Source organism: Pantherophis guttatus, chromosome 4, assembly GCF_059756535.1.
Source record: "Pantherophis guttatus breed Tessera chromosome 4, ASM5975653v1, whole genome shotgun sequence".
NCBI classification, from domain to species: domain Eukaryota; kingdom Metazoa; phylum Chordata; class Lepidosauria; order Squamata; family Colubridae; genus Pantherophis; species Pantherophis guttatus.
Genome location: NC_142066.1, coordinates 81,586,782 through 81,614,035, shown reverse-complemented (window position 1 = coordinate 81,614,035; position 27,254 = coordinate 81,586,782). Strand labels below are relative to the sequence as shown.

General features: G+C 41.5%; 1 protein-coding gene across 4 annotated transcripts in view; it reads right to left on the bottom strand.

Annotated features, from left to right (window-relative positions):
* Positions 1–2,280: 2,280 nt before the first annotated feature.
* Positions 2,281–27,254, bottom strand: part of HERPUD2 (HERPUD family member 2) — a 69,710-nt gene continuing 44,736 nt past the window's right edge. For 2 of the 4 annotated variants that reach the window (XM_060686114.2, XM_060686115.2), the window contains 2 exons: positions 25,804–25,918; positions 19,092–19,283 (listed from right to left, as the gene is read on the bottom strand). In XM_060686114.2, the coding sequence (XP_060542097.1) occupies positions 19,125–19,283; positions 25,804–25,918 (274 nt within the window). In that variant the 3' untranslated portion in view covers positions 19,092–19,124. Of the gene's footprint in view, positions 4,688–19,091; positions 19,284–25,803; positions 25,919–27,254 lie in introns of those variants that run through there. The other 2 variants (XM_087894068.1, XM_087894067.1) reach the window with 2 other exon arrangements.

The window sequence follows — 27,254 nt, the reverse complement described above, 5'->3', positions numbered from 1 at the left end:
GATTCTGAGTGTTGAAGTCCACATGTTAAAAGTTGCCAAGTTTGAAAAATACTGCTCTAGTAGAATTAATTTTCCTTCCTTGGGCCACATGTATAAAATTACTGATTCTGTTCCTTTTATATGCTGGATAGGTGCAGGATATCTTCCAATACTTAGAACAAGTGTCTTATTAAAAATAAACACTTGTCAAGAAATCCTGAACAAGTTATCTTCAGGTAGATAGGATTGCAGTTCCCAGAATTCTCAGCCCATATGGTTGCAAAGCCACGATCTGTTGCATGTTGCATAAAAGGCAAAAGAGCTAATCAGGTTTTATTACTACCTTGTGAATATTTATTACTACCTTGTTTCTTTCCAGTAAGCTTTAATAAGTTAGGAAAATCAGGGCCAAGGTAAATAAAATAGAGAAATTTTGCATGTCAAATTTACAATGTTTGTTATCTCTGACTACTTCTTCAAGTGTCCACTTCCAAATGAATCAGAAAACCTAAGTGATACAAGTACTAGGGAAGATTCTGTTTTAAGGCTGACATGTTAGAATTTTTGGGCTATGTAACCTTTGAGATATGACCCAAATATTTTCTATTTCAACAGAGTATAATCATAAACATCTACTTTTATTAAATAAGAAAAATACCCATCACCAATTTTACAGTCATTTAATTTTAATTATTCCCAATCTGTCCACCATTTAGTTCAGTTTGCATGACTCTTTTGATCAATTTTACATCTTAATTGAAAGGGATTTTAGGAATAATGTACATTTTCCTATATTAGAAAGTGCTACACCAAGTCAATATACTGAAAAGCTTGTCCATCCTTTCCCCTGAAATTCTTCTTCAATTTAACCCAATTTTCTAAGTAATTTAGAGGCCTTTAAACAAAATGAAATCCTAATGATGTTGCTGCCATGAATAATTAATTGTATTTGCATGATCTCTCAAGCAAAATCTATTTTCATTAGATTAGAGGTTCTCTCAAGACTCAGGAGTTTGTGATGGCATTTCTGTATCTATCTTTTCTCTTACATTTCTTTATCTATTCTTTCTCATGTCCATAATTAAGATTTCCATCATTTCTCAATTACCCTAAGTCATTTGCACTGCCTACCTTGGACGTCTATAGTAATTGATGTTTAATTAAAATGCAATCCTCCCCTGCCAAAAATAGCTGCACTTTTTAAAACTAAAGATTCCACAACCGCCAATCAGTATAAACATGAACATATACCATCATTATTTAAAGCAAAAAAATAATACCACTATATATTTGGTATCATTTATTGCAAATATGCCAGACACAATAACACTCTGGCTTGGAAATATAGCTGTAAATAACCAAATGCTTGTAAATCAAGTATCAGGAGAATGACTGATTCCTTCAGGTAAAAGAAGATAGGCTGCTTCTAAACAAAGACTAAATTGGTAACACTCCTGGAAATTGCTGAGAGATCTTGTGTACTCAAAAAGACCCTACAAATTTGCTTTGTATTTTTTGGGCAAACTTGAAACAAACTTGAAATTTTTAGTTTCTTCAGTAATAATGTATGAACATTAAAAAAAAAAAATCAAAAGGAAAATTACAAAATAAGAGAATGTTGATCATTGTTACCGCACTTTGGATGCAATAAAATAGTAATGATGACTCTTGTCATCGTGAAAGGAAATTGAACATTTTGTAAATGCTTATGTTTTTATATAAACTACTCAGTAAAGAAAAATTCAGTGATGGAGTATTATTGAACACTATTCAAAATACAAATTGTAATAAATGTTCCAGCAAGTTAGGTTTTCTAATGAATATTTTAACATTTCAGAACTTATTAAAATAGCTAAAACAAGACAGAAATTGATCAAGTAAAAGCTGAAGTACCCATTTATTCTTCCTAATAGAAGACTGAACAATTTAAAATAGTGGAAAATGCAAAAGGAATGTTTGCAATGGAAAATCAGCCCTCACTTTGCCTATATTACAATTAAAGTGACCAAATATGGTTTGGAGTCAGATTAGCACCTACAGATTTTTTTTGCACTGATGCTTCTAAAGATTATATGAACTTTTGATACTCTCCTGCAGAACACCAAACACATATAGTATTCAGAACAAAATGCTCTTTTGCATTTATTTTTTCAAAGCTGCAATACTATACTGTAATAGTAACATGTTTAACTTTCATACTGTTTACATTCTCATTGAACTGAATGAGAAGGGATATATAAATTCCTTATCCCTAGAAAGAACACCAATATTTGGGGATAGAAAGAGACACTGCTCAAAAAAGAAAGTGAAGAATGGAATCACAGTTTTATTTAACAGAATGTCCTCACATAAGCAGGAATGATCAGATCATTGAACAACCTAAGCATGAAAGAAAACTTATATTTGGTACAATCCAATTTTATTTAAAAAGTTAATAATATCCCTCATTGATCATCACACACAATTAGCCATATAGAAGCAGAGATCTTCAAACATCTGGATTTCTGTGACTTCAACAACCTTTGCTGGTGTCAGTCTCTCTGGAATTTATTACAAGTCATATTACAAGTATTTTATAATTTAGTCTTTGTGTTAAGCTAAAACAAAGTTAAAAAATAGTTATATGTCATTCTGATAGAGATCTGTGTTTTTTTAAATCTCTATCCAAGCTACTTGAAGCCGTTATATCAGTTTTGTGTTTTATTCTTCTATACAACTATATTTCTCTACACTGGAAATTTGCAGATATTTTTGGTTTTCAATCATGCTTATATTATAGTCTCCTCTATATTTTTCCACTAATTTTTCATACAAATCTTTAAAAAGATTACACTGATTTCTGATATCAGTTATTATCAATATATAGCAATCAATTGATATAAATATTATAGTATTAATAATAGAAAAATCTATGATTTCAGGAATTCAAAGAAATCAAACAGCTACCCAAAAATATTTCGTAGATGATTCAACCCACATTGGACAGGACTAACTCATAGATTCTTGCTATGATGAATGAAAGAAGGAGAATTCTTTGTTTTCTAATACACATTCATCTCATTAACACAACTTAAGTAAATGAAACAAAGCTCCATTTCCCAATATTTAATCATTTTCTCATTTAACAAGCAAAAATATATTTCTGCTGACTTGTTTAAGAAAGCCCAGAAAATGAAACAAAAAATCAGCAATTTAAAATCTAAGATGGAAATGTAGACATTGACAACATGTCTGTCCTAATGCTTCAATAATTCCATGACAATTTTCCCAATTTTTATAACGATTATCCACAAAAGGTATCTTCCAAATAGAGTTCTTGTGTAGGTTGTGCAGTAAGTAATCTATGTGACTATTGCACCATCTAGTGGGATATGAAGAAAATATAAATATGTTAAGAAATTAAAGATAGGTCAGAAGAAGTGGAAATCACATTGCTTACAATAGAACAGGTACTTGTCAGAATATTTATGACTGGGAAGACATGGTAACAAGATCAGCCAATGAATAGGCATGGCAATAGATCAGCCAATGGGAGCTGAAACTATTTTGGAGGCTGGACATGGCACAGCTCTGAGTCTGTGCAAAAAGGAAACTGAAACTAATGTGTGTTAAGCTCTGAGCTCTGAAGCTGCAAAGTAGTCTGCGATACCCTGCTTGTGGTTTACTTGTAAGTGCTACATTGAAAGAATCTGCTATTGGTATTGTACAATTATCTTCATATGTTATTATGTATATTAAGAAATTAATGAATCCTGCTGCATCAATCTGCCTGTGTGTGCTTTCTGGATTTGATTTCTGCAACAAACTCTGACACTACTTTCCATTTCCACTGTCACTATTCAAATATATATCCTCAAAGATACTGTTAGTTCAGAAATTCAAATAAATTCAGTATTTGCTTCCCATTGCTCTATCATCATTAATAAGGAGGAGGAAACATTTTCAAGAAAATAGAAGGAAAAGTATTAGATTGAGTTATTTATAAAAAAAATAATAAAGGCAGGTTATAAATTAAGTTTTAAGTTATTTCTCTTGGAGTTCTACACATTAGTTGGTAGCATCCAATGTAGATACTTTTCCCAACATTTTCCTCATGTTGTGTTTCATTCTGAAAAAATTAAGACTCATTTATATTTGCAAAATCATGATGATGTTATCCATTCAGTCGTGTTTGATTCTTGGGAATTCTACAGGCCAGGTCTCTCCACATCTTCAGATTTTACTCTAATTCTTTGAGTTTTTCTTTGTTCTGAGTCAGCTTTGATGATGTGCAAAATCATATTAATAATCAATAGAAGTTATTCTTCTATAGGCTTAATAAACGTTAATAATGTTCTCAATCAGAATCAAGGTTAACCTCACTGTGATTTCTGAAATTCTCTAATTCCTTTATTCTTTCCAATTGTGGGGAAAATCATTGTTGACATAAATGGAATAGTTCTAGACAAAAGGAATGTAGCCTTGCAACATCTACCTCCCAGTGGCCTATGTTTATTAGAATATTCCCACTGCAATTCCTGAATCCCAAAATTCAAATGATTCTTCCAACTCAGGTCAGTTTTTTCTGTAGATTCAAATGTTTTATGTCTTTACCCCATTTTCTCCAGTCCAATATTTCTTCGACTTTGAATTCTTCTTCACCTTGAACAATCATTTGAGGGACCAATGGCTGTTGCAATTGTAAAAGTCTTGGTGCAGCCTCTCTGACCTGCAACAATGGAAAACTGAATGGATCTTCATAGATGTGGACAACTGCAAATGAAAGGTCAAGTAATTTGCATATTTGCATATTTTCTGAGGTCCAGATTAATAAATACACTCAGATTTTTCAATCTGCCCACCATATCTTATATGGTGACTAGTAGGTAATGTCCCTCACTGTGACCTTGTTATTGTATTGCATACAGGGAAGAAGTCCAGAAGTTAACCACATGGTGCTCAGGAAACAACTTGCACCTAAAGATCAGCAAGACCAAGGAGATGGTGCTAGACTTCCAGGAGAGAGGAACCTGCCCCACTTTACATCAAAGGGGGGCTGTCTGGAGAGGGTCTCCTCTTTCAAATTCCTGGGAGTCCATCTTAGTGAAGATCTCACCTGGAAAAATAATATGATCCAGGTGGTTCAGAAAGCTCAACAGAGACTCCATTTTCTCAGGATTTTGCGGAAAAACAAGGTGGAACGACTGATGACCTCCTTCTACCAGTCTATGATAGAAAGCGTCCGCACATATTGCATTATGGTATGGTAGGCTGGCTTGACAGCCGTGGATGCAAAGACATTACAATCGGTGATGAGAACAGCACAAAATATCATGGGCCTTCCCCTGACCTCACTAGATGAAATTGCTAGGACTCGATATCTTAGCAGGGTGAGGAAAATCCTTAGGGATGATTCACAACCTGGTCAGCACTTCTTTACTCTCCTACCATCGGGCAGGAGATATAGAAGCATAGACAGAACAAACAGGCTGAAAAATAGCTTCTATCCGTGGGCTGTCAGACTTCTGAATGCTAAATAACACCATAACTACTTAGTATGATAGACTTGCAGGGCCAGCACAACGTGCAATATGTCTACACTGGTGTAATATAATATAATGTTATGTTATGCACATATATGAATATAAGATTGTGTGTCTGTTAGTATGATCTATTGGGTTAGGGTTTTTTTCTTCTTCTTTCACTTATGAATCATTAAGATGTATTTTGTATCAGGGGGGGCTGCACTAAGGGAGGCTCATCCAATCTCATTGTATACATGTTGTGTATTGACAATCAAGATTTGAATTGAATTGTCTCTGTAATTGAGGACTGTGCACATGGGGACTTCACTTTTTGGGTTCAGAAAACCCATCTGTTTCTTAGGAACAAAAAGGGTAGGTGCTATAGCTGGTGACTTTGAAAGTCTAATAAATCCTTTTTCCAAATTGGAATCCAGATGTTGCTTTAACATTACCAATTCCTTTCCTAGCATTGGATATTGCCTCTTAGCTGGAAATTTAGTCCCTGGTACCAAATCAATAACAGTGTCATAATTCTATGGGGAGGAAGAAGCCTCCTCTTCTGTGCAAGGTCAGAACAGTGATCATTATGCCCATTAACTATTTTTTTTCCCAGATAACTCAAAATATATGCCAGGAAAGGATTGCATTGGCTCATGACTTAAAATTAGTAGGTGCTCAAATTCATCATCAGCAGGCAGTTAAAATTTTTAAAAATTCAAGAATCTAAGGCATCTGCAGCTCCAGGGCCAACTTAATGAGTCTTGATATTTGTAGCTATAACCTAATGGATTAAAATGCCTTCTAGAATTAGCATTTTAAGGAATATTAGCAATTTAAAAAAAAAATCTAAATGAATTTTATTTAAGATGTAAACCACCAGGCTTAAATTGTCCTACTTCAAAAATGTTTGCATAAATTTGTAGTTGCTAAGAACTGATTACTTGATGGCACATCAAAATAATTCAATTGGGGCCTTTATAATAAATTACTTTTTTGTATAGGTCGGATGTCGGCAACCCGCGGCTTCCGAGCCACATGTGGCTTTCGCCCCTCTCCTGCGGCTCCGTCACACGCCGGTAGTTATGTTTTTCAGCAGTTCCGGTTGATCTCACCACTGGCTGGCCCTGCCTATCGCCCCTCCCCTCCCAGTCACTACTCGTCTGACCTGAGAAGAGACTCGCTCCGGGTCCTCTGCGCTCGTCTTGTTGTTAGGGGCGAGTGTGGCAGGGTCGCATTGTGGCTCTGTATCGTAATGGGTCCTAGAAGGGGACCAGTTTCCCCCATTATGAAGCACACCAAATTTTGCTGTGCTGCACAAGGTGCTGTGAGAGCACCTCATGGCCTCAGTCTCCGCCACATGGCCTGCCCACTGTTCTCGTGCCTTGCCCAGCATGGTGAAATTTAGTATATCTCCCCAAGCATCAAAGGTGCTCCCAGCACCAACAAAGTTTGGCATGTTGCGAGAAGGGGGTTGAGGGGCTTTTTGATTAAGGTTTTAGACAGTATTTTAAGGGGTTCTGAGAGGGATAAACCATGGGGGGTAGGGACTAGCCTGGCAAGGGGCGACGTTACTGGGGGCGCAGGGTCCGGGGCTAAGGAAGGGGCTAGTTTTCATACTGTGGAGGGTTGTTCCATTGGTACTGTGGGTGGGAGGGGCAGATATGGCGGGAGCAGGGGGCCACATCAAGTTAGGGGAGTGCGCACTCGCTGTCTCCAAGCGATTGCGCGCTCCAGCCCCCAAGGCTCTTCTTGTTCCCTGGGTAGCTCAGACCCTCAGGGCCCGGGTTTTCGGCTGATGTTGTGCAATGCCAGGTCCATGGTAAATAAAGCCCCCCTCATTTGTGATCTTATACAGGAGGGGGGTGCAGACCTGGCGGGTGTTACAGAGACCTGACTGGGGCAGGAGGGGGGTCCCCCTCGTTGAACTGTGCCCACCAGGTTTCTGCGCATTCCATCAGCTGAGGGCTCAGGGAAGGGGCGGTGGGGTTGCAGTTATCATTAAAGATGATCTTGGTCCAAGGGAGGCCACTGTTCCTCAGATAGCTGAATGTGAGTCCCTCCTTATGAAGTGGGGCCGTGGGGTTCAGATGGGCCTGCTGACTGCATACCTGGCTCCCTGCCACATAGTAGCGGCCCTGCCCAAGCTGCTCGATGTGATAGCCGGGGTGGCGGTGGATACCCCCAGACTTATGGTCATGGGGGATTTTAACCTGCCATCTGTCGGCGAGACGTCGGAAGTGGCTCGGGAGTTCATGGCTTCCATGATGGCTATGGACATGACCCAGGTAGTTCATGGCCCTACTCACATGGGGGGGACACACTCTGGACTTGATTTTTGTCTCAGGCTGAATGATCTAGATATAGGGGATTTAGTCATCGAACCCTTGTCATGGTCTGATCATTCGCTCCTCCGACTGGACTTCTGTACCGCTGCCCCCTGCCGCAGGGGGGCGGAAACAGTTAGGTGGTTCGCCCAGGCGCCTGATGGATCCAGATGGATTCCAGAGGGAGCTTGGGCCATTCCCTGAGGTTGTGGCTCACGACTCGACTGAAGACCTGGTGGCCACCTGGGATAGGGCAACTGCCGGAGCCTTGGATCGCATTGTGCCTTTGTGGCCTCTGACCCAGTGCCGATCCCATGTAGCTCCATGGTTCTCCAAGGAACTGAGGGAAATGAAGCGCCGGAAAAGACGCCTAGAGAGCGGTTGGAGGGCCAGCCAATCCGAATCCGACCAGACACTGGTGAGGTCCGGTACTGGTGTGGGGCCCTGTGCCAGGGATGTGGGGTCCTCAGCCCACCTGGGGTCCTCCTGCATTGCAAGCCACGTTTGACGGAAGCCCAGACTGAGTGCCGTTGTTCTTAAGCCAGGTGATAAGCTATCTAGACCAATATGGGCATTGGTACCCCTCCCAATGGGCCATGGTTGTGGCCATTACAGCGGTACTAACTGGCGATGCTGCTGATTGGGTGGCCAGCTTGCATCGGAACCACGCTAGAGAACTGGTGGACGTAGGACAGCTTTTGGAGGCCCTTTGCTCCACTTTCGAGGATGAGTCCAGTGTGCAAGTGGCGGAAGGTGATCTAGTTGCACTCAAACAAAGGGGTAGCCCTGCAAAGGACTATGTACGAAACTTCCGGAAGCTTGCCAGTCGTTTGGTGGACTGGCCAGAACGAATGTTAGTGCAGCAATTCTGTATGGGGTTGGACTGGGAGCTGAGACAGGCCTGTGTGTACCAGGGTCTGGCTCCGCGGTTGGCTGTTTGGTTCAAGGCAGCGATAGAGTTGGATGTGGGCCTCCGAGAATTTCATGCCAAACCAGAAGCCACCCTTGGACAACGGCGGTCCACGGTAGAGAGGCCGCTGGAAAAACCCCCAACAGTATAAGACCCTCCTGGGGGTTTTGTGCCACCTGGTCGGTCCCAGGACAGAGCCCAGAGGCTGATCTTTCATTGTTATAGGTGTAATCAGGTGGGTCACAGAGTGGCCGATTGCCCCATGCCACCACCACGACCACAGTCCCAAAAACAAACTGCTGGAGCCCCCATGAGAGGACGTCCGAGACAACCAACAGAGCGAACACAGGCGCTCCAAGGCCCGAAAGTGACTGTAAATACCCAGACTCGAGACGTCAACTCAACATCAGCGGTGGAGAGGTTTCCAGTGGTGTCGGGAGACAGTGACGACGAGGAGCCAGAGGACCCAATGGTGAGCGACCCTGTTTATCCCTTTGTTATTCCGGTGGTATTGAGAAACCCATGTTGTCCTACTGGTCTCCAGTATGGGGCTTTGATCGATACTGGGTGTACCCAGTGCCTTATCCGTAAGGCTGTAGTGCAGTGGTTCTCAACCTTCCTAATGCCGCGACCCTTTAATACAGTTCCTCATGTTGTGGTGACACCCAACCAGGAGTGGGTTGTAAAGTTTTTTACTACCAGTTCTGTGGGCGTGGCTTATTTTGTGGGTGTGGCTTTGAGGTCAGGTGACTGGGTGGGCGTGGCTAGCTGGTCATGTGACCAGGTGGCCATGGCTATGTGTATAGAGACTACTCAGAGGGCTGAAAAAAGTCATTTCTGACAGGTCCTCGCACTTTTGACTGGTCCTCACACTTATGACCATCCTCATATTTATGCCTGTGCAGCATTCTTAACAACCATGTCACTCATTTCACAACTGCTTCTTTTCACCATGGCGACAAGATAGGGCAAAAACGTAAAATGTGAGGACAGTCGTAAGTTCGAGGATTGGTCAAAAGTGTGAGGACCAGTCAGAAATAACTTTTTCAGCCCTCTGAATAGTCCATATGCATAAAAGGATACAGCAATAGAGAGGGATGAAGGAAGGGAAGGGAAATTAGAGTAGGAGTGAGGGTAAGAGAGGGAGGAAGAGAGGAGGAGAAGGAGAAAGGAAGAGGAAGTAGGGAGGAGAAGAAGAGGGGGAGGAAGAGAAAGTAAGAAGGAAAGAAAAGAGAGAGGTGGTAGGTTTGAGGAGAAAGATTGCTGTACAATAAAAAAGGGAAGAAAGCCAACCCCAAACAAATATAAAGATATTAAGATACAGAATGAATTGTTAAACTTTAAAGAATAAAAGAGAACAAATATGAATAAATAACAATAATTAGAAACACATACAAACATACAATGTATTTTCTTTGAACAGAGTATTTGGCCGGTTCATAAATTTAAACAGTGTTTAGTCATTTCAATTAAATTTACAATTTCTATATTTCCTTTTTGCCATATTTATTTCTCATCTATTTTTGTAAAAAAACAATATTACCCTTCATCTTCATCTCTAATCTTAATCAAATTCAATTTTTCCCTTCTATTCTATATTATACCCCTTCCCATTGTCATCTATTTTTATATCCATTCTCACATTGGTTAATTATGTAATATTACAGTTGTTTAATATAAATTCAACATTTTAATATAAATCAATTAGTTATATAACTATCTTTTTTGTATATTAATCAATATGAACATGAATATTCCAATTATTTCCATGCAATCCAATTTCTTACAAATCAATTAATTATATTTACCAATAATAATAAACCAAATAATTTCCCCAATATATTCCTCCAAACCACAACTTAACCATTTCTGCTTTCAACACAATATACAATTAATAGTATCTCAATTATTACAATTCCCTAGTTAAATAGAGCTTTTTTTCTTTTGTGTTTTAAAATCTTGAACTCTCCTCTTTTCCCCTAAATTTCCCATTGTTTGCACCTACTTTTTTTGGTGAGGAAAAAGAAAAGAAATCTGCCTGCCTAATTTTCCAACGTTGCAGCAACAGCAAAGCCAACAGCCTGCTTTACTTTCAGTTTCGTTTTTCAGCATAGCTAGGGGGACAAAAATCTGCTCCAGGAAGCAGCAGAGCCCTGAGCAAAACAGTTGAGAGCGAATCAGCTGAGAGTCGGGAGCCGATCTAATCAAGGGCTAATTAGCCTATGCTGAAGCTCCGCGGGCCAATAAAACTACAAAAAAAACCACCGAACCATTTGTTAAATTGCTGGCTCGCCCGCCCCTCGCCCACCACTATTTATTGCCAATAAATAGTGGTGCGAAGGGGCGGGGCAAGCCAGCAATTTAACGAACGGTTGGGCCGAACCCCCTAGAACTGGCAGAATCCCACCACTGGCTATAGGGCGGCCCTTTGAAGCCCCGTGGCAAGAATTTAAACAGTTTTTTTTCCTCTAGCCATCAGCTGGGACTCAGGAGGCAGCAATAGATTGGGAGTGGGTGGGGTAAGCGAACGGCCAGTGATCCAACAGAGCAGAGAGTGAGGGTGAGTGAAGGCATGGGGGGGTGAGAGAGGGCTTTGGTGACCCCTGTGAAATGGCCGTTCAACCCCCAAAGGGGTCGCGACCCCCAGGTTGAGAACCGCTGCTGTAGTGGATGCTCTAGGTCTGAGAGTGAGAAGACTAAGAGTCCCAGTCAAATTTGAACAAATGGACAACACATTGTTGGGGGGGGCGCCCGCCACCCATGTGACAGAGATGACATCATTGGAGATAGGAGGTCACCAAGAAACCATTCGTTTTATTGTGATTGAGACGATGATTGAACCGCTCATATTGAGACTGACATGGTTAGATAAATGGCAGCCTAACATTTGGTGGGAGGGGTTTTTTCGGAAGCTCAGAATACCACTCGATTTGGAATCGACCACCCCAAGCCCTATCCCATCTATGCCCCTGGTAGCAGGGAACAAGAACAGTGACAGTGTCTCAACAGAGTCTCCAAACACTAAAGGATTTCCTAGTGTGTACGAGGACCTGGCAGCCGTGTTTAGTGAGGAGGAGTGCGAGGTATTACCTCCCCATTGGTCCACCGACTGTGCGATCGAGCTTGTACCTGGAGCCAAATTGCCAAAACCACTAATGTATGCCATGACACAACCAGAATTAGCTGAGTTGAAACAGTACATAGATAAGAACTTGGCCAGAGATTTCATCACCCCCAATAGGTCCCATATGGCAGCCCCTGTTCTCTTCCGGGAGAAGAAGGGCGGCGGGTTGCATCTCTGCGTTGACTTCCGGGGTTTGAACAGAGTGTGTGTAGAACATTTGTATCCTCTCCCTTTGATGAAAGATCTCCTATCCACATTATCAACTGGTCACGTCTTTACAAAGCTCGATTTACGAGAAGCCTATTATTGTGTTCACATTATACTGGGGGATGAATGGAAGACCATTTTCAACTGTCCTCTGGGTAGTTATCAGTTCCGGGTTATGCCGTTCGGCCTCCAGGGCGCACCAGCTGTGTTCATGCAGCTGATTAATGAGGTGCTGCAGCTGATTAATGAGGTGCTGCATTTATACAGTGGGGTTTTGGTGTACCTGGATGATATCCTAATCTATACCTGCGACATGGAAGAACATACTGCTTCGGTACACGAGGTCTTGAAAAAATTACTGGCTGCTAAATTGTTCGTAAAACTCTCTAAATGTGAGTTTCACAAAACAAAAATCGACTACTTAGGATATAGGATATCAGGCAACGGAGTAGAAATGGATTCGCGAAAAATACAAGCGATAGTGGATTGGCAAAGCCCTAAAACAAGAAAACAACTCCAAAGCTTCCTCAGGTTTGCAAATTTTTATCGTCAGTTTATCCCCGCCTTCGCCAGTACTGCTTTACCATTGACAGACCTTTTACGGACTAAACCAGCCACGGCAAAACCAAGGCCGGGTCAAGTGTTGAACTGGACCACGGAGTGAAAAGTCGCTTTCGACCAATTGAAACACCTGTTTACAAGGGAACCGATTCTTAAGCATCCCGACCCTGCGCAGGAGTACATCGTTCAGGTGGACGCTAGCGATGTTGCTGTGGGGGCAGTGCTACTGCAAAAGGATGAACAGGGCTGTGTACAACCATGTGCCTATACCTCCCGCAAATTGAGTCCCACGGAGAGGAGGTGGGCAATTTGGGAGAAAGAGGCATTCGCTGTCCCATGGGCGCTGATGACATGGCATCATTTCCTTGAAGGGGCAACTCTCCCATTCGAGGTGTGGATGGATCATAAAAATCTAGAGGCCTTGCAAACACCAAGACAGTTATCCTCAAAACAGCTAAGATGGGCGCTATACTTCCGTCGGTTTTCGTTCCAACTGAAATACGTCCCGGCAGGAAGGAACTTCCTGGCAGACGCTCTGTCCCGTATGCCACAATACAATAGCAGGCGAGAAGATGTAGTAGAGGCTCTTATACCGCCTGGTCAATCTGTTCAGACTCTATCAGCAGCAATTCGATCAGAACCGTCTTTTCTAATTGAGCTGAAAACAGCCGTCCAACAAGATCCATGGTTAGCATAGAATCAGGCCTTGATAATCATGCGGGATGGCTTAGGGTGGAATGGAGACCGGTTATACGTTCCGGAAAGTCTTCGGGCGACTGTTCTTCGTCGATGTCACGATTCCAAACCAGGACATTTCGGGTTTTTAAAAATGCTTCACTTAATCAGACGGCAATTTTGGTGGCCACGGATGTGAGGTGACATCGAACAATATGTAAAAGGATGTCCCATATGTGCAGCAGCCAAACCATGGTCCGGAAAACCGATTGGGTTATTACAACCAGTGGCTGACCCCAGCCGACCATGGGAAGAGGTCACTATGGATTTCATAGTAGACCTCCCTACCAGCAACGGTTACACTGTCATATGGACAGTAGTGGACTTATTTTCAAAGCAAGCCCATTTTGTACCTTGTCGTGGTTTGCCCTCTGCCCGACGGTTGACAGAGCTGTTCATTCATCACATATATCGGTTGCATGGGGTCCCCAAATGAATTATATCGGATCAGGGTGTTTAGTTCACTGCAAAGTTTTGGAAGTCTTTCATACACAGGATAGGATCCACCCAGGGGTTGAGTTCAGCATTTCACCCTAGCACCAACAGAGCTGCGGAACGTGCTAATGCCACTGTAGAACGCTATCTCCGTTGCTATGTGTCATACCAACAAACCGATTGGTCCAATCTTATCCCTTTCGCAGAGGTTGCGTACAACATCACCCATCGTAGTACAGGGCTTTCCCCCTTCCAGATAGTCTATGGTAGAGAGTTCCCAGCCATACCAGAAGTAGAACCTCCCTCGACGAACATAGATACGCCATCTGGATGGGCAGACAAGATCCACCGAATCTGGCCAGGCGTTAAATCCGCTTTACAAAAAGCGGCAGAGGAATATAAGGTGTATGTTGATAAGAAAAGAGCAGACCCAAAACCATTTACAGTGGGGGACCAAGTCTATCTATCGACCAAATATTTAAAGTTACAAATCCCAAGCAGGAAACAAGGTCCGAAATATTTCAGCCCATTTCCTATAACGCGCGTTATCAACCCTGTTACTGTGGTACTTAAATTACCCTCGCTACTAGGTAAGATACACCCGGTCTTCCATAGTAGCTTATTAAAACCCGTTACTGTGGATAGGAATACTGGTTCAGCCGGACCACCAGGACCGATCCATACAGATCAGTATGAAATAGATAAGGTCTTAGATTCCAAACTCCTTAGGGGCCGACTACACTACCTAGTGCGCTGGAAAGGTTATCCTTTAGCACAGGCCTCCTGGGTGGCAGCACCTGATGTTCATGCCACCCGTTTAATTAAACTATTTCACCGCAAGTATCCAGATAAGCCAGGACCACCAGGAACGGTATCCGCTGTGACTAACCCGTCTGCTTTGTCTTCCTCAGGTGGACTCCTGGTAGAGAGGGAGCTGCCTGTTGAGCCCCAGCCGGGTCTTGCCACTCATGGGACTGGAGGGGAGGAGGTTACCAGCTGTTCAAAAGGTCCACATGAGAGGCGGCCTGTCACATGGTCTCGGGGCGTTGCAGCACAGCACAGAGGACGGCGCGGAGCAGAGACCGAGGGCGCAGCGCTCTCCTATGACATCAGGGAAGTGCCGGCTTTTTCACCACCGAACTGCTGTTGGGAGGGGTTTTGCCTTTAACTGCCGGATGGTGGTTAGAGTGGGGAAATATGTATAAATAGTGCCACACAGTGGCTGCGTGTAGCGCTGACTTTACACTTATGATCCGGCTTGTTCTTTTCTGCTGGCTGTGTGGCTGAAACGACCAAAAGTAAAAAGCATTGCGAATCACTTTTTCATCTGGTTCTTTTGTTGCAATCCGGGCTGGCTGGGTGACGAGCCGAGACTCATATTAAGACCAACCTAGTGGCGATAAAAGCGGCAAAATTTATTTTTCCGCTCTTTTTGTGTCAGCAGATAACCGCCCAGCCACCTTGTTTAGGGTGACCCGTTCCCTGCTTCATCTGGGAGTGAGGGAAGACTCCTTACAGGTAGAGGTGAGGACTTTGTGCAATATCTGCATGACAAACTCGCTCAGATTCGGGAAGGATTGGACTCTGACTAGGTAGTTTCAGGCGGGGTGACTGAGGCGGGCCTTGAGAATGTTATCTGGGAGGAGTTTGATCCAGTGGCTCCCAAGGACGTGGACAGGATTCTGAGCAGGCTTAGCGCTGCCACGTTTATTGGACCCGTGTCCCTCCTGGTTGGTGCTGGCCTCCCGGGAGGTTACATGAGGCTGGCTCCAGGGGATTATTAATGCTTCTTTCAGTGAGGGTTACTTCCCTGTCACCTTGAAGGAGGCGGTGGTGAGGCCCCTCCTTAAGAAGCCTTCCCTAGACCCGGCTGTATTAGCGAATTATCATCCAGTCTCCAACCTCCACTTTGTGGCGAAGGTTGTTGAGAGTATGGTGGTGTGACAGCTCCCCCGATACCTGGAGGAAACGGTCTGTTCCAGTCGGGTTTCAGGCCTGGGTACAGCATGGAAACGGCATTGGTCGCATTGATGATCTCTGGAGGGCTTGGGACAGGGGCTGTTCCTCTGTCCTGGTCCTATTAGATCGCTCAGCGACTTTTGATACCATCGACCATGGTATCATGTTGCGCCGATTGGAGGGGCTAGGGGGTAGGGGGCACCGTGTTGCGGTGGTTCTCCTCCTTCCTCTCTGTCCGCAGTTTGTGTTGACGGTGGGACAGAGATCGACCTCGAGGAGCCTTGTGTGTGGGGTGCCACAAGGGTCGGTTCTCTTGCCCCTTTTGTTCAACATTGATGTGAAGCCGCTGGGTAAGATCATCCATGGTTTCGGAGTGAAGTACCACCAGTACGCTGATGACACTCAGCTGTACATCTTCACCCCAGACCACCCCAACGATGCCCTTGATGTGATGTCCCGGTGCCTGGAGGCCGTGCAGATCTGGATGTGGAGAAATAGGCTCAGACTCAATCCGTCCAAGACCGAGTGGTTGTGGCTTCCGGCATCCCAATATAGTCAGTTGGTGCCATTGCTGACTATTGGGAGTCGTTAGCCCCCATAGAGAGGGCTCGCAACTTGGGCGTCCTCTTGGATTCACAGCTGTCTTTAGAAGAGCATATGACAGCTGTGGCCAGGGGGTCTTTTTATCAGGTTCGCCTGATCCACCAGTTGTGTCCCTTTCTGGATCGGGATGCCTTACGCACGGTCACTCATGCTCTCATCACATCCCACCTGGACTACTGTAATGCTCTCTACATGGGGCTCCCCTTGAAGAGCACCCGGAGGCTCCAACTGGTCCAGAATGCGGCCACGCGGGTGGTTATGGGGGCGACTCGGCACTCCCATGTAACACCTCTCCTGTGCGAGCTGCACTGGCTCCCGGTGGTCTTCTGGGTGCGCTTCAAGGTATTGGTTATCACCTTTAGAGCACTCCATGGCTTAGGACCCGGGTATTTACAAGACCACCTTCTGCCACCGATAGCCTCCCACCGACCAGTACGCTCCCACAGAGAGGGGCTCCTCAGGGTGCCGTCGGTCAAACAATGCCGACTGGCGGCCCCCAGGGGGAGAGCCTTTTCTGTGGGGGCACCTACCCTCTGGAATGAGCTACCCCCGGAGATACGGCAGATCCCGGATCTACACACCTTTCGCCATGCCCTAAAGATGTTTTTATTTCAACAAGCCGGGCTGGCCTAACTCTTTTGAATTGTTTTAATTTTTAAACTGTTTAATTATGGGTTTTAATACAGGGGTGCTTTTAATTGTGGGCCAATTTAATTTAATCGGATTTTAATACTGTTTTTAAATTTTGTGTTTCTTGTGTTTTATCTGTTGGCTGTTCATCGCCCCCAGTCCTTCGGGAGAAGGGCGGTATATAAATATAAACAAAAAAACAAAACGAAAAGTAGCCACCTGCTGTTTCCTGCTTGTCTGTTGGGCAACGAGACCCCTGGATGAGATGCCGGAGAATAAGTATCAGAGAGGGGGAGGGGGAGGGAGGAAGGAGGGGGGAAAGACACAGAGAGAGGGGAGAGAGAGGGAGGGGGAGAGGGAGGGGGAGAGATACAGAGAGGGAGAAGATAGGGGGAAGAGAGAGAGAGACACAGAGATATACAGAGAGAGAGAGAGAGAGAGGGAGAGAGACAGGAGAGGGGAGAGAGAGCAACAGACAGACACAGAGATAGAGATACAGAGAGAAGGGGAGGGGGAGGGGGAGAGATACAGCGAGAAGGAGGGGGAGAGATAAGGGGGGAGAGATAGAGATACAGAGACGAGGGGGAAAGAAAAATACAGTGAGGGGAGATAGAGAGAGAAAGAGGGAGAGGGAGAGGGACATCATTTGACATCATTTTAGATGTCGAAAGGGTTTTGTGGCTCCCGTTGTTTTTTAACAACTGTTTCTCTGTGCTAATGACCAGCTGGGTAGGCATGGCTAGGGGGTCATGTGACTGGGTGGGATTGAGTGACACCGAGTTGGCCACGCCCACCCAGGTTTTGTGGCTCCCGGTGTTTTCTTTTCTATGGGAAATGGGTCCAAATGGCTCTTTGAATGTTTAAGGTTGCAGACCCCTGGATAGGCCAACCATTGAAAGTTCATGGAAAATGCCATAATACATTATTTATTTGTATTTCTAGGTTAAACCGTGCATTGATTTTTAACTAAATTTCTATTCCACCTATTATTATTCATTTTGAGGTATCCTTGGTGCTTGGTTGTTTTCTTGCAAACATTTCATTACCTAAACTAGGTAATATCATTAGTCCTAATCTGACTAACAACAAAGCTCAGAGTGCACAGAGTGTCATTTTAACCCTGAGCTACAAATTTTCTCTTTTATTGATACTGTTCATTTTGATATATGTAGCCTCTGGATCTATTATGTCTGCCCCACTCCCAAATATCACAACACACAAGAACAGTAATTTAGATTATGCTACTATAAATAATATAGTTAATAAGTATACAACATTCTCTATGATTTTTATCAGAAATATTGAGCCTTTCTCATGCAAATTAATACTGAGGACTTGCAGATTAGTTTCCTCAATACTACAACTTAATTTAAAAACTATTTACATTCATCTGTAAGTCCTGGAACTATTTTAAAAAGTTTTCTTATCAATTAAATGTTTATAATGCACTCAGTTATTATCTATTATCTTCAAAATGCTGCTTTATTATTAGTATCATAAGGCGAGTGGAAAACCTAGAGAACATGCCACTGGCAGGGCTATTGCTAAAAACTGTAAGCACAATATACATTTTTGATACACAATTTTTATAAAAGAAATGACAAAAATTCCAACACAAGTTTTTTTTTAACTCTAAAGAAGCTTATTTCTACTATTATTAGTAAGATTGGTAATTTAATAACTCTTTGAAGAAAAGGCATTTCAAACGTTACAGGTTCCTACCCTCAGTTAATACAATTAAAAGAAAAACATGAAAGTCCAATTTTTACATTTTTTTTCCTTACAGAAAAATATTTCTAAAGAATTTATTAGTCCATTTCGGCTTAAAATATTCATTAGCATGAGAAAGCTGAAAGAAAAAAAACACATTTTTGTACAGCATGATCAGAGTATTTATACTCTGTGTCTGTCTGTCTGTCTGTCTGTGTAGATATATATATACATACATACATACATACATACATACATATATATATATATATATATATATGTGTGTGTGTGTGTGTGTGTGTGTGTATGTGTGTACACACACACGTACACACACACACACACACACACACACACACACACACACACACATATCAATTGCATGATATTTAAAATACCACTCTCCCAGAGTCAACTTCCATGCTCTATTAATAATTCCTCCTTTCTTAGTTGCCAACTTGTGGAGGTCCTTCAGGAATGAGGGATGTAAAGAAAGTGGTAATGAAAGACCATGCGGAAGCCATAAATCCAGGATGCTGTTCTGCATTGACATCACCAATGTCTTCGCCACTATCTTCTTCAATACCTTCATCCATGAGACGTTCCTTTATATATTTAAAAAAACCCTGCATTAATTATTTTAATGTAATTTGTATTAACAGAACTAATGTAAACTACAGTTTCTTGGAAAACATGTGTCCTCCTTCCTATCTACAGTGGGGCAAAGAAGTATTTAGTCAGCCACCAATTATGCAAATTCTCCCACTTAAAAAGATGAGAGAGGCCTGTAATTGTCATCATAGGTAGACCTCAACTATGAGAGACAAAATGAGAAAACATATCCAGACAATCACATTGTCTGATTTGGAAAGAATTTATTTGCAAATTATGATGGAAAATAAGTATTTGGTCAATATCAAAAGTTCATCTCAATACTTTGTTATATATCCTTTGTTGGCAATGACAGAGGTCAAACGTTTTCTGTAAGTCTTCACAAGATTGGCACACACTGTTGCTGGTATGTTGGCCCATTCCTCCATGCAGATCTCCTCTAGAGCAGTGATGTTTTGGGGCTGTTGCTGGGCAACACGGACTTTCAACTCCCTCCAAAGGTTTTCTATGAGGTTGAGATTTGGAGACTGGCTAGGCCACTCCAGGACCTTGAAATGCTTCTTACGAAGCCACTCCTTCGTTGCCCGGGCAGTGTGTTTGGGATCATTGTCATGCTGAAAGACCCAGCCACGTTTCATCTTCAATGCCTTTGCTGATGGAAGGAGGTTTGCACTCAAAATCTCACGATACATGGCCCCATTAATTCTGTCCTGTATAAGGATCAGTCGTCCTGGTCCCTTTGCAGAGAAACAGCCCCAAAGCATGATGTTGCCACCCCCATGCTTCACAGTAGGTATGGTGTTCTTTGGATGCAACTCAGCATTCTCTCTCCTCCAAACATGACGAGCTGTGTTTCTACCAAACAGTTCTACTTTGGTTTCATCTGACCATATGACATTCTCCCAATCCTCTTCTGGATCATCCAAATGCTCTTTAGCAAACTTCAGACAAGCCCGGACATGTACTGGCTTAAGCCAGGGGGACACATCTGGCACTGCAGGATCTGAGTCCTTGGCAGCGTAGTGTGTTACTGATGGTAGCCTTTGTTACATTGGTCCCAGCTCTCTGCAGGTCATTCACTAGGTCCCCCCGTGTGGTTCTGGGATTTTTGCTCACTGTTCTTGTGATCATTTTGACCCCACAGGGTGAGATCTTGCATGGAGCCCCAGATCGAGGGAGATTATTAGTGGACTTGTATGTCTTCCATTTTCTAATTATTGCTCCCACAGTTGATTTCTTCACACCAAGCTGCTTGCCTATTGCAGATTCAGTCTTCCCAGCCTGGTACAGGTCTACAATTTTGTTTCTGGTGTCCTTCGACAGCTCTTTGGTCTTCACCATATTGGAGTTTGGAGTGTAACTGTTTGAGATTGTGGACAGGTGTCTTTTTTTTATTGAAAAAGTTTTACAAATACAAATTTTTCCCCATTTCCCTCCCCCTTTCCCTCCCTAACCCTCCTTAACCCTCCCATCCTCCCATGACTTCCCCAAGGTGAAATCCAAATCCAAATCGTATTGTGTCATCATACTTTACCACCCATCTATTCTACCCCCTGTATACTATACGTTTCTACATGACACTGAACTATTCTACCCCCTATATACTATACATTTCTACACAACATTCAACTAAAAGCTATCTGGTACTTCCTAGTTTGATATTTATTCTGCACATAATCTATCCATTTCTTCCACTCCCATGCATATGTCTCTTGAGTCCGGTCTTTTAAGTATGCTGATATCTTCGCCATTTCTGCAAAACTGGCCACCTTCAAAGTCCATTCTTCAATAGTAGGCAAAACATCCCTTTTCCAATATTGACCAATCAGTAACCTAGCTGCTGTCACCATATATAATATCAATTTTATCTCACCCCTTGAAAAATCCTTAACTATACCCAATAAGAACAATTGAGAAGAAAATTGGAGTTTTTTCTTCAGAACATTTTGCATAACCCACCAAATTTTTATCCAGAAAGCCTTCACTTTCTTGCAAGTCCACCATATATGATAATATGTAGCATCTAAACAATCACATCTCCAACATTTTGGTTGAACATTAGGATACATACACGACAATTTCTTAGGATCTAAATGCCACCTATAAAACATTTTATAAAAATTTTCCCTCAAATTCTGTGATTGCGTAAATTTAACATTCTGAACCCAAATTTTTTCCCACGTTTCCATCATAACTGGTTCTGCAAACTTTTGCGCCCATTTTATCATACAATCTTTAACCAATTCATTTTCTGAATTTCTTTCTAACAAAACGTTATAAACCCTCTTAATATGCATTGGGCCTTTCTCTTTTATCTGTCTAACCAATTCTTCTTCATGCAACATTAAGCCAGATTTTTGATCTTCTCTCCATCTCAGTTGAAGTTGATTGTACTGTAACCAAGTTAAATTAACCCCTTCTTCCAACAGTGTATTCAATGTCTTTAGTTGCCATCTGCCCCATCATTAAAAAGTACTTCTTTGTATAAACCCCCCCCGAGTGACTTTATATTTATATTCCGTATAATGTGACCAAGATCCAACCACAACGGTATTTTATAATCTCATTTGAACCGGTGCTTCTTCTATACTCTCATCAAGGAGTTTCTAAGTATATGGCTATTAAATACTTTATCCACTTTATTTTCATAGAATAAATATGCATGCCAACCAAGTTCAAGATCATAACTCTCTATATTCAATATTCTGGTCTTTGTCCTTCCAAACCAATCACTTGCTTGTGTCAACGCTGCTGCTTCATAATACAGTCGTAGGTTTGGGAGTTTAAGACCACCCCTTTCACGAACATCTTGCATAATTTTCAGTTTGACTCTTGGCTTTTTCTCATTCCAAACAAATTTATTCACTCCTTTTTGCCATTCCATCAACTGTTTATCACTTTTAAGCACCGGAATCATTTGAAACAAAAATAAAAATCTAGGTAGGACATTCATTTTCACTGCTGCTATTCTTCCAAGTAAGGACAGCTGCAGCTTTTTCCACGTTTCCATATCCTTTTGTACTTTTCGCCACAACACCTCATAATTATTTTGGAACAATTTTATATTTGAATCTGCAACTTGAACTCCTAGATATCTCACCTTTGATACTATTTCAAAGCCTTCCTTCCTTTCAAGTTTCTTTTTTTGATCTTCTGTCATATTTTTAACTATCATTTTGGTTTTTTTCTGATTCAGTCTAAATCCTGATACCATACCATATTCTTCCATAATGTCTTTCATCTGAATTATTGATTCCATCGGCCGTGTTAGGGTAACAACCAGGTCATTTGCAAATGCCCTTGTTCTGTAATCCTCTTGCCTTATAACTATTCCATTCAAAGTGCTCGAGTCCCGTATTGTGTTCAACAAGACTTCTAGAGTTAAGATAAACAACAGCGGGGATAACGGACAACCTTGCCTTGTACCTTTTTCTATACTGAAGTTTGTAGTTAAGCTTCCATTAATAATAATTTGTGCTGTTTGCTCTTGATAAATTGCTGAAACCGCCTGCACGAACTGATCCCCAAAGTCCATCTTTCTTAAAGTCTTTAATAGAAAGTTCCAATTCACTCGATCAAAGGCCTTCTCCGCATCCAAAAACACCAGCACTGCAGAGATCTGTTTATTCTTCTCAAGATATTCCAATAAATCTATAATTTGCCTCACATTATCCTTCATGTATCTGCCTTCTATAAATCCTGCTTGATCATGATGAATCACCTCTTGAATAACTGGCATTAATCTGTTGGCTAATACTTTTGCAAAAATTTTATAATCTGTATTCAGGAGAGATATTGACCTAAAATTTTCCGGTTTTGTGGAACCTGCTTCCTCTTTCGGTATCAAAGAAACAAAAGCTGTTTTCCATGAATGGGGTATTTTACCCCCTTGTTGTATGCTACAAAATAAGTCTTTAAGATGTTCGATCATTTCTGCTTGTAAAGTTTTATAGTACACTGCAGTTAAACCATCCGTTCCTGGAGCTTTAGCTGTTTTCAATTGTTTAATAGCAACAATAATCTCCTCAGCTGTTATTGGTAAGCTCGTTCTTTCCTTTTGATCACTAGAAATTTTCATAACTCTCCTTTCCTCTAGATATTTATTTATAAGTTCATTCTGTATATCGTCTTTGGTATATACAGTCAGGTCCAGAAATATTGGGACATCGACACAATTCTAACATCTTTGGCTCTATACACCACCACAATGGAGTTGGAATGAAACAAACACAATGTGCATTAACTGCAGACTGTCAGCTTTAATTTGAGGGTATGTACATCCAACTCAGGTGAACGGTGTAGGACTTACAGCAGTTTGTATATGTGCCTCCCACTTGTTAAAGGACCAAAAGTAATGGGACAATTGGCTTCTCAGCTGTTCCATGGCCAGGTGTGTGATATTCCCTCATTACCCCAATTACAATGTGCAGATAAAAGGCCCAGAGTTCATTTCAAGTGTGCTATTTGCATTTGGAATCTGTTGCTGTCAACTCTCAAGATGAGATCCAAAGAACTGTCACTATCAGTGAAGCAAGCCATCATTCGGCTGAAGAAACAAAACAAACCCATCAGAGAGATAGCAAGAACATTAGGCATGGCCAAAACAACTGTTTGAAACATTCTCAAAAAGAAGGAATGCACCGGTGAGCTCAGCAACACCAAAAGACCTGGGAGACCACGGAAAACAAGTGTGGTGGATGACCGAAGAATTCTTTCCCTGGTGAAGAAAACACCCTTCACAACAGTTGGCCAGATCAAGAACACTCTCCAGGAGGTAGGTGTATGTGTGTTGAAGTCAACAATCAAGAGAAGACTTCACCAGAATGAATACAGAGGGTTCACCACAAGATGTAAACCGTTGGTGAACCTCAAAAACAGGAAGGCCAGATTAGAGTTTGCCAAACAACATCTAACAAAGCCTTCACAGTTCTGGAACAAGATCCTATGGACAGATGAGACCAAGATCAACTTGTACCAGAGTGATGGGAAGAGAAGAGTATGAAGAAGGAAAGGAATTGCTCATGATCCTAAGCATACCACCTCATCAGTGAAGCATGGTGGTGGTAGTGTCATGGCGTGGGCATGTGTGGCTGCCAATGGAACCGGTTCTCTTGTATTTATTGATGATGTGACTGCTGACAAAAGCAGCAGGATGAATTCTGAAGTGTTTCGGGCAATATTATCTGCTCACATTCAGCCAAATGCTGCAGAACTCATTGGACGGCGCTTCACAGTGCAGATGGACAATGACCCAAAGCATACTGCAAAAGCAACCAAAGAGTTTTTGAAGGGACAGAAGTGGAATGTTATGCAATGGCCAAGTCAATCACCTGACCTGAATCCCATTGAGCATGCATTTCACTTGCTGAAGACAAAACTGAAGGAAAAATGCCCCAAGAACAAGCAGGAACTGAAGACAGTTGCAGTAGAGGCCTGGCAGAGCATCACCAGGGATGAAACCCAGCGTCTGGTGATATCTATGCATTCCAGACTTCAGGCTGTGATTGACTGCAAAGGATTTGCAACCAAGTATTAAGAAGGGAAAGTTTGATTTATGATTATTATTCTGTCCCATTACTTTTGGTCCCTTAACAAGTGGGAGGCACATATGCAAACTGCTCTAAGTCCTACACTGTTCACCTGAGTTGGATGTATATACCCTCAAATTAAAGCTGACAGTCTGCAGTTAACGCACATTGTGTTTGTTTCATTCCAACTCCATTGTGGTGGTGTATAGAGCCAAAGATGTTAGAATTGTGTCGATGTCCCAATATTTCTGGACCTGACTGTAGTTTGGTATAATAGTCTAAGAAGGCTTCTTTGATTAGTCTTTGTTGAAAAACTTCCTTCCCTCCATACTCAATACTGCCAATAGTCCGAGTACTCTGTTGTTTCCTCAGTGTGTAAGATAGCCACCTGCCCGGTTTATTAGCGTTACAAAATGTATTATGTTTCGCAAATTGTAAATTAGTTGCTGCTTGTTCCGCTGTAAGCATTTGAAATTGATCTCTCAAAAGTTTTATAATTCCTTGTAGTTTTTCATCTGTTGGATTGTTTATGAGTAACTGTTCTTTTTCCATCATAATTTGCAAATAAATTCTTTCCAAATCAGACAATGTGATTGTCTGGATTTGTTTTCTCATTTTGCCTCTCACAGTTGAGGTCTACCTATGATGACAATTACAGACAATTACATCTTTTCAAGTGGGAGAACTTGCACAATTGGTGGCTGATTACTTTTTTGCCCCCCTGTAGATACCAAAATACAATGTATTCCTCTTTGCAAAATTGATAAATTATAAACAAATCAACACTATGCTTATAAATCATAAAGAATAATCAGACATTGCAATGTAATATAAATGTATTCAGTTCTGATTTTAGTAAAACTTATTCCCTATTAAGCATGCATGAAATCATCTTATTTTTATTTCTTAAATTTAGAGTTGAGCTTTCATAAAACAGTAATTCTTAAATTTAAAATTAGTGCTGTTGCTCAATTCATCTCCTTACCATTTCTTCAAGACCAGCATTATTTACATTTTGACCATCATGGTTTATATCTGCATTGTTTGCTGCAGGCTGTTGGATTCCTTCTTGTCTGAATGGGAACCACCCAGCTTGGTGCCTTTATAAAAGACATTGACAAAATTATTAAGATGAAATAAAATATTTAGGTCAGCAAATAATATAAAGCAACAAATGATAATAAATCAATTAAGATTAATATCATCTAACTCATTCTTCCCCACCATTTTGCTTTCCAGATATGTTAGGACTACAACTTGTAGAATTCCTCAGCCAGATACATACATATTTTTGAATGTGATTAAATGTATTGGATATAATTTCATGATGTACAGTTGAAATCATTCAATTATATATTTTTGAGTACATGTAATATAAAATGAACATGTAGAAGCACTAACATTCTGTTTCAATTTAGAAGAGCACATAACAATTCACTCTAAATATTATGAATGTTACTTATTGATCAGCTTTCAGGAATGAAAAATATTTATATTTACTGAACAATGGATTAAATTTTACTCTAAACTAAAACGTTCAGAAGATTTCAGTGAATCTAAATATAATTAAATTTGTATAAAACCACTATAAAGAGAGGGGGAGGGGAGGGGAGGGGAGGGGAGGGGAGGAGAGGAGAGGAGAGGAGAGGAGAGGAGAGGAGAGGAGAGGAGAGGAGAGGAGAGGAGAGGAGAGGAAGATGTCTAACACTCACTGCCAATTTCCCACAAGAAAATTCAATGGGTAAAGCAAGAGGAAGTAAGATGTTGCTCTGAAACTGATTTTTGACCACTGGTGGTCATTCTGATTCTCTGTTTAGGTAAGGAAATATCTCTGAAATGCTAACCTAATGGGTCAAGAGTATGCTTATAAATTGTAAAGAATAATCAGACATCCAGCTTGGGACTGCACAACCTCTTAATCCAGGCCTTTCTTTGAAAAAAACTGTTGCCAAAACTCTCTCCCATTGCTCTTGCAGATGTACATTCCATCACATAAATTTTATATATTTTAAAAATAAGCATTTAAGATATTAAACAGAAATAAACTTTAAAACAAAATCATATAATTAACTGAATGCCTGACAATTATTTATACTTTGGGATTAAGATTAAGGAGATCTTTCTGAATTCAGTCTATGGATTTTCTAATATATAGCACCAGGATTCTCACCTTAGTCATGAACTCAATGTTTGATAAACTTAGGCAAACTATTCATCCCTCAGACTCTCATGGTTTGCCTTTCCACTAGTAAGTAAGTGTTACTGGAAGAATTAGTTTATATAATGATGGATACAATAGTTTTTATTCTGTTCATGATCCATTTCTGTTTTAAGATAGATATTCCAATTAGCTTCTTCAAATTTTAGAAACGCATTGTAAACTTACTTGTTCATATGGTCTTTTTAGGGTTCCTTTTCATATTTAAATTCACAATT